Source organism: Clupea harengus, chromosome 11 (assembly GCF_900700415.2).
Source record: "Clupea harengus chromosome 11, Ch_v2.0.2, whole genome shotgun sequence".
NCBI classification, from domain to species: Eukaryota; Metazoa; Chordata; class Actinopteri; order Clupeiformes; family Clupeidae; genus Clupea; species Clupea harengus.
In genome coordinates, this window is record NC_045162.1 from 25,102,556 (window position 1) to 25,111,426 (window position 8,871).

Sequence of the window (8,871 nt, forward strand, 5' to 3'; positions counted from 1 at the left end):
TTACTATGTTGTCTCTTGGTGTACGTCCAAAAAGATGAAAGGTTAAAGCGAGAAAGATTTTTTTTTTTAATTAAGACAAACATTCATTGTATGCATCAAGGAAAACAAACCTTACAACCTTACATGGCAAACAGTATTACTTTACATCCCTCTAACAGCTTTTTTGCAATTTCTGCTGCAATAATACACAGTATTAATAATTAATATCAGACTAAATAAATCTCAATATATACAAATTAAATCTTCACATTTCACAAACATGCAAAATCACTTTTAAGGGTTTAAAGCAGCTTAATCATCAGTAGCATAGCTGTCAAGAATAACTAGGATTGCTGACTTTCAATTTCTGGACAACTGCTGCTGATGGCATCCATATAATGCATGCTGGGAAGTTGTTTTCTAAAGGATAAGCCAAAACCATTGATGATTGTCAGTGTTGATTGTTATATGCCCATAACTCATGCATTCACAATGCTTATGTGACTTTAGAATCACTAGCCTTCCATAAAATCAGTGCTGTTGTAATACTGAGGAAATCGTGCTATGTAGTTTCACAGGTAATACATTTTATATAAGGGTAAAACACAGCTACATATCTGATGTAGTTGATTGGCTTGAGCTAACAACCCAGTGATGTGAGGGCTCAAATGAGAGTTTTCCTGAGGCACTTGTAAAGTCACACCTGCTTTCCTTGACTCAATCAGAAAGTGTTGGAGAAATACTAGTCAGTTTGCTCATCAGATTCAGAGAACCACATCTAGCAGCAGCACCAAGCTCTCCTTTTCAGTTGACCTAGCCTAAGGAATTCAGTCTCTGGATCAGCTGGTCTGCCTGTGGAAGACAAAGAGAGAGAGGGTTACACAAGGGCTGTTTCTATGGCAACAATGTTGACATCATACTGCTCTGGCTATATGAATACAGTGACATAATGCATCAGTACAACTTGGGACAGCAGTCTCAAGCAAATATAATGTGGTGAAGGCAGATGATAAGGAACGCATTTCCCAAATGCCCATATCTGTCAGAGTTTTTGGGGATTTTCTTAACGGACACCATATTCTCTGATCTGAAATTATCTGTTTCTTCTCGAGCTATAATGATAATAATAATAATAATAATAATAATGCATTTTATTTGTAACGCACTCTTCATTCAGAAGAATCTCAGAGTGCCAACATAATGGAGAGCATCGAACAGTGTTTAGCTTCAAGAGCTCTTAATTTGATATTTTGAACCCCCCATGGAGTTTTGGCTATATAGACCAACATGTCTATATGCCCAGTGGGCAGTCTCAGCTGTCTGTCCACTAAACAGAGAACCTTACAACTCTCCATTGTCTAGGCTGATTCCGATGACAACATGGTTTGTTTCAATGGCACCTATTTACAGCCTCTGCTGGCCAGGAAAACATGCCACAGCGGTCAAGAACAATCAATGTTTTCATCCTTGTCACTGCAGCCACTGTCACTCATTTTCAGGAAACACACACAAATCAGTCTCTGTGCCAAAACCCATCTCAGTGACTGTTAGACATAGTGAACAGCCACACTCATTTTGAAGCTTCAAGCTAAGTAGATTAGGGAAAACAATAAGAGAACTTGAAGTAATTACACTGCAGACAATTTTATCCAAACAGCTTGGAAGATGTGAACCCATTGCCTTTGTGGTGGTACTACTGTAGCTCAACTTGTATAGCAAGGTGCTGACAACAGCAAGGTCATGGATTTGATACCAAAGGAGCAAACATATTGATAAAAATGACTATTAAAAACTATAGGCTACAATACTGCAGGTTACATTGGATAAAAGCATCTGCTAAATGTAACTGTAGTGTGCTCTACAAATGAACTTACATTGCTCCAATATCAACATTAACAAATAATTTGTAGACTTCACCTTTAGTCTATAGCGTTTGAACCAGGAAACAAATAAAGTATCCCCTCCAATAATGGTACTCACTGTTATGAACCAAAAAGAATCCTGGCGGTAGAAGTTTCTGGACATCAAGCCCATCTGGCTAACAGGTGCCAGCACGTGCAGATGTAGGTGTGCGACTGAACAAAATGGAGGCCAGTGGAATCCAAACCTAAAAAGTACGCCAATTTAGTCCGTCACATTAATTCTTGTTAAATCCAAAAAATGGTTAGGACTGTCTGAATTTGACACTACCTGACATCACTGAGGTCTGTGATGTTGTTTCTCTGGAGAACTTCTTTCCCGGTCTCCACCATCTTTTCAACTGATCACACACAGGATACAACAATTGGCGTTGTGGAACAACCAAACATTTAAGTCTGTGTAAAGTTAACAAATATCCAGTCTTAATTACAATTACTTCGCCATTGACATCATTTCTGGGGCTGCCACACACTTTGGACAACGTCCAAATAATTTTGTAAAAACCAAGCCGAATAACAAGGCAGCATACTTACCAAGTGAAACATGTTCTTTGCCGAGTGATTTGCAATTCCCTACATGTCTGGTAGGTACAACCAAGTAGTGATGAGGTGCACCAGGTTTGATGTCTCTAAAACAGGATACCTCTTCGTCCTGTATTTCCAATGGCAGGGTAAAGGTGGCGTCAAAAGGTATAAGAGTAAAATTACAGTGTCCAGGCATTTGATTACACGCAACATTTACTGTGCATTCAATTTAAAAGGAACTATCGATATGACAGCTAATTAATTAGCTACAGTAAGTCAGTTAGCATATAAGTGCTGGTTAAACGATATTGTGTTAGCCACTTACCGCGTGCACTAACTCGGTAGCCGTCTCCTTGTGAACGATTTTACAAAATATGCATTTTTTCTCATATCCTTCGTTTGGAGAATTACTACTTTTGTCGACATTTGATGCAGTGGTGTCAGGAGTATCTTCATTTGATGCCATCTTGAATACGCCTTGTTATAATTCCTCTGCACTGGACACTTCGTTACACTATGCTCACAGCGCCATCTTTAGACGTGGTGGCAGTCAAACTACAGTAGGTTTCCTCGATACAAGCACTAGGACAAAGTTGACTCAGAATCTCCTGTAATTCAAACACATTTCATGATAATTCCACAATTCTCTAGTAGCCTAATACTTTAAAATTAATTATGTCACTTACAGGCCTAGTATATTTCTCAAGAGCTCCGTTCACCTTCATAGTTTGGCCTCATTAAACACAAGTTAGTCCCTTCATGCTACCAAAAATGAATAGTTTAGAAGATCTGAATTGATTTACATCACTGACTTGGTACATGTTTAAAGTGTAACTTTACCCCCAGCTCTAAGCCTAACTCCACAGACTGCATAATTTTGAAAACAATGTGACTATTGCTATGGAAGGTTGGCCCAGATCCATGTCAATAGTTTATTAATAGTCCGTGCACCCTTTTGACTCATGCCAATTGGTGTGGTGAATAACATTGTTGCCTTACAAGCAGTCGACCCAGGTTTAATCCATAGTTAATTTCAGTAGCTTTGAACAGAAACATGTGCTGAGTAGCCTACTATACATTTAATCAATTTATGTTGTCACAAAGTTGTTACTGACTAAACAAACAGCCTATACCTGACTAAGCTGCATCATGGAGCTGCATATTTTGTCAATATTTAACACCAGCATTGATGTGTTTCATCTCAGTCATATCTTGAACTTTACAGCTAAAAAAAACATACCTCTTTAAACCGGAGCCTAGCATGGCCAACATTTTGAAGATATTGGCTGTTAGCAATGTTTCTTCAGAACAAAATGGAAGGTCTGACCATATTTATTCAATCTTTAATCTTGCTGTTAAGAATGGAAGAATAACACCTAAAGGAGGACAATGAGACGAGAGTGGCGGTTACCTCCTGAGAATTCCCCTGAAAAGAGTCTGCTGTGCAGTGGGGCAATGAAGAACCTTATTGGAATGATCATGTAAGAAGGTGAGCCTATGGCATAAAACCTGGATCTTGCTTTATCTTCCCAACAGATTTATTTCCCCATGTTATAGTCATATATGTATAAGTATTGGCATTATGTGTATATTTTGAAACATGATAAAAAGTGGCCCTATCAATCGTACTGGCTCGATCAATCCCAAATCTCGTATCTCGTAATTATTGTACTTTGTCCATGTTCAATATTGTTAATTTTTGTAATCAAAGAGGAAACACATATGCAGTATTTTACCATGAAAGATCATCACAAAACCTTGAGCAATCCATTAACCAGACAGATAGATAATGTCTGGTGAGTGAGTTTAAACTTTGATCTGACAATAGTTTACGTGACTGTTGGTTGGCTCGGTCTGTTGTAAGCTCTTGATATGGTGCTGTAGGGAGTTGTAGTGTTGGGTCAAGTCAGAGGAATGTTTGTCTGGGCTCTTGATTCATTGTGGTAACTGGAGGGTCAAGTGAAAACATTTCATGTCGGTGCCTGTAGCTTGAATCCATAAAGAAATGACATTGTATGAAGTAGGAGTCTGTTGAATTTATGTTAACTTAAAACATAGTCATAGTTGTGCAGAAGAGCTTTTCAGCTTTGACTTTAATGACAATGTGACGACAAAGAGAAGTGTCTTATGTTTATGCTAGTATAGCTTGGAGCCTGGCGTTTTTAGTTATTGTGGCCTTCTGTAGTTTTATTAAACATTATTATTCAGTGAGCACTTTTGAAGCCTTTGGGGAATATTTATTTTGCATCCCTCCCGTGGTTGTTATTACTTCCTAAAGCTGCTCTTTATTTGGGTATGGTTTATGTTTGATGTGGAAGTGTTAGCGTTATGAGGCAGTTGTTATTATGCAGATTGGACATCTGCCTTGTACACACCTTCATAACACACACACACACACACACACACACACACACACACACACACACACACACACACACACACACACACACACACACACACACACACACACACACAGACACAGAGAGAGAGAGAGAGAGACAGAGACAGACAGAGGGGAATAAAAAGGTAAATGGACTTGAAGCGGTCAGGGGTAGTTCATATGAGGATAAAGTGCAGTATTTTGGTCAGTTACTGTAAACTGTGCGATTAGGGTAAACACACCTAATAAGTTCACCAAAATCTATATTGAGACCATTTTAGAGCACAAGACATTGATTTCAGTAGGAAGTGATGTTAAAATTACATATTAATCTCTCATACAATATATTTTACTTAATAAAAAAAATGCTTTTGTCTTTAAATACTAAAAATCTGGCTGTACTTAATGGATACATTTTGTACCCTTTAAGCACACCCCTGTTCCAAATAAGCTCACAACAATACGTTTTATTAAAAGTAATTGTTTGTGTCAAAAAACACATTTAGAAATCATTGTTGTATCACAAGTTGTTAATAACAAATACCAAACCACTAAAATCAAGTAACAAGCTGTTCAAATACAGTGGCTTGCAAAAGTATTCATTCATCCAAAATCATCACCATTTTCACAATTACAAAAGATACTTACACACATCTTTCCTAATCAGTATTTGTATTGTGAACATTTATGGTCTAGTGTATTTTAAGTATATATTAAGGCAATATATTTAATTTGTCTACTAACATTAAAAATAAATAAATAAAAAACTGAAATATACTGCTTGCATAAGTATTCAAACCCCTATGCCTTAATCCCCCTCCTCATTACACCAGTCCCTTTCTTACCCCGTTCGCCCGATGTTATTGGAAACTCATAAAGTCACGAAGAGCAGATTAAGGCAGATAACAATCTGTTCAGAGGTGCCACTTATTTGGCTTAATAGGTACGTTTACCCTGCCATCACAGTGAAAATTCCAAATTCCAATTAATTTCCCGGCTATTGTTTGTCACTGAAAATGATAGATGAAGATGCTAGCACAAATTAGAAATGACTTTCATAACTGAGCATTTAAACTTGCGTGAGTCTCAACTGTGTTGGGGCCCTTTATATCTTCCCTTAGGCCCTCTTAAGGCAAGTTAAGGCTGTGTTTTTGGTATCTGGCATGTCCATGCTTAGAGGCCAGGCCATTAGCGGTTGGAGCTCATGTTTCCCTTCTTGGTCTTGTAAATAATGTAAGCTCGGGTCATTCTTTTAGGGGCCCCTGCGGACAGAGGGAGACGCAGAGAGGTTGTTCAGCCGGGAACTGTAATGGTAAGTTAGCAAATTATGAGAATGTGCCTTTATGGGCCAAATGAAGCATGTATACAGAGGCGCATATCTTAACATAATGTATATCTTTTGTGCTTCTGATTGCAAGAGAAATTGTATATGCTTCCTAAGCAGTGTACCCATTTTTCACTGAGCAACATATTTATTAAACATAATATATACATACTATATCTAACTACAGCATACAACTTTATCTCAAACAAATCACAACACAGTGAAACACACATTTAATATTTTAGTCGTTTTACTCTTTTTTTTTTTTTACTGGGGTTGCTAGCACCTTGCTCCACCAGCACTAACAGACATACCATTCTGTCTGGTAAACAGTTTTAACATTTTGTGGTAAGGTTTCAGTATAGTAATTTATTATTTAAAACAAACAAACAAAACATTTACCAAAATAGCCATTTGAAATGAAGTGTCTTTATCTCCAGTAAGCAAATTAAATAATTGTGTGAAAGTAATTGCCCCGCCTCATTCCACCAGTCCCTTTCTTACCCCCCGTTCCCCCGATGTTTGGGAAACTCATAAAGTCACGAAGAGCAGTCAGCAAGGGTTAAGGAGCTCTGGTCAAGAATGATGAGACGTCTCAGTGGAGTCATATTTGGAACACTTCTGTTGAACAGGTCAGCCTAAGCCATTTATTCAGGGATTGCCAACTTGTTAGGATGCTAAATTAAGTGACATAAAATATGCAAATGATGTCATTAGTATGCACTTTCCTGTTTAGTCCCAAAATGAAGTGCTCATTTGCACCACTGGCAGTCGTAGCAGCCCTGACATTCATTACTACAAATTACCAAAATAATAATGATTAAACATCCATTTATTTTCCGTGCCCATCTATGTACTGTTTGCTACACAAATTAGAAAATAATTTACATGGCAATCAGCAATTTGCAGACACAATACGAGAGGACTCATAATCTCCCCAGTGCTGTTTAGCTCTGACATGCCTCCCTAACACCAGAGTATGTGGCTGTCTGAGAATGTTAAAATTAGCCTGCAAGAAGTGTGCATGACTAATGACTACAAAAACGACATTCCTGTGAATGTCCTGAAATAGTGGCTTAGTGTAAGCCATCGCTAAAGAGCCAAGTTGCGGCTCAAGCTATTGGCAACAGCTACACAAAAGGTGGCACGTAGAACCACTATGGAAGGGGTAACCTTTTTTTTAAAAGTTTTTTTATTTTGGCTACCAGCTTTGACAAAGCATTTTAAGCTGTAAAGAAACCTTTAGGTGTATGTTGACAAAGGGCAAATTTGTCAGGCATAGACAACCTTTTGTCAACAGAGAGGCCTTCTTGTGTTTCTGTGTAGAGCCTTTTGAAGAGAGGCTCTTCAGAAGAATAAGAATGTATCATGGATTCGTAAACAAACTCGTGATTGTTGCTACCGCACCTCGATTTCATCAGTCTCTTGTAAACAACACAGGACCGTATGATGAAGGAAGACTTGCATGCGGATCACATGTCCTTGTGTACACAAAGTCATCTCATGTCGAATCAGGGCGGAGTGCTCACTGCCTCCCGCTCAAAACGAAGATGAAGTGCAGTATTTTTCGGTGATTTTGACCTGAAGTGCTCGTTGAATAATTCATGCGTCGCAGTTCTTTGTAAACAGACCCCGCTGATTAAAATGGAGGAAGATGGGGGGGAAAACACCTAGGAGGCTCTGGAGAACACGGCACCGGCACGGAAATAATCAGCCCTTAATCAGTTTCCCTCGGTCTCCAAACATATTGCTTATCTTTGTTGATTTCGCAAGAGGTGTATTGGAAAAAAAATCCGTTTCTAATTTCGATGGCCTCTGGTTCATTTGGGGATGCGAGCGTTAAGCAATGGAATGCATCAGACCATCATTGTTTTGGAGTTCTCCGACTCGCTGTGTCTGCTTTCCTAATAAGGGCATTCAAGCTGCATTTAGTGGTATCGATTTGGATCTGATAAGCATGTGGTCTACTCATATGTCAGCAGTTTTACATTACCCCTACCGTTTCTTTTACATACACACTGTCACACTCAGTTTGTGAAATCACACCATATACAATCTTTCTTTTCATGCTTTCTGTGCTTAAACAAATGACTGCAATCAATACAACTTGTGGTTTTGACATAAGTGGCCTCGGAAGAGAAATGGAAAGGGTTTGGCCCTTGCCCACCACGTACCACTAGGTGGCAGTATTTCCCTAGTGATGTCGAGGCGCCGTACTCCCAGGTGGTACTGTCAAGCACAGGCACTGCAATCCTGGAGTCCTTCTGTTTGCCTCTCACGGTCTTTTATGAATGTGGGCCATGCATCTGAGTCTTAATGAGCATGTGATGCATAATAAAAGTGTGGGACTTCAACCAATACCAAGAGCAAGGTTGGCTTTTCAATGGAAGCGCAGTCTGTCTCACCCGTTCCATGCTTCGTCAGACGTCAGCTCAATCTGTTGTTGTTGTTCTCACCAAATGTGTGCTTTGCTCAGCAGCTTGTCATTCTCACCATGGGTGCATCATTTCGTAATTGGCTCTCTTATATTGAAAGACGGAGTCATCTGCCGCCTTCATGGGGGGAATGTTTTTCAGGCATGTCTTAGTTGTCGCTAAACTACCAGTTTGCCATGCTGCGTGTGTTCCATTTTCAAGAGAGCACATGCGTTTTAATGAAAATGTCACCCACATAAAAAATGGCTTCTGTTCAGTTCAATAGTAAAAATCTGCAAAGGGGTCATAAGACTTGTAACAAGTCTGTCT

The 8,871-nt window shown here is 39.0% G+C and overlaps 1 protein-coding gene and 1 long non-coding RNA gene across 2 annotated transcripts; one reads left to right on the plus strand and one right to left on the minus strand.

Moving 5' to 3' along the window:
* Positions 1-53: 53 nt before the first annotated feature.
* Positions 54-2,949, minus strand: hint3 (histidine triad nucleotide binding protein 3). The gene is made up of 5 exons (XM_012837468.3): positions 2,749-2,949; positions 2,433-2,550; positions 2,170-2,239; positions 1,960-2,086; positions 54-831 (listed from the first exon to the last, which is right to left on the minus strand). The coding sequence occupies exons 1-5, from the start codon at positions 2,887-2,889 to the stop codon at positions 793-795; spliced, it is 495 nt and encodes a 164-aa protein (XP_012692922.1). The 5' UTR covers positions 2,890-2,949; the 3' UTR covers positions 54-792.
* A 738-nt stretch (positions 2,950-3,687) lies between these two features.
* On the plus strand, positions 3,688-6,509 carry LOC122133242. The gene is made up of 2 exons (XR_006152643.1): positions 3,688-3,912; positions 6,060-6,509. It is a non-coding gene; the product is annotated as an uncharacterized LOC122133242 (long non-coding RNA).
* Positions 6,510-8,871: the final 2,362 nt, after the last annotated feature.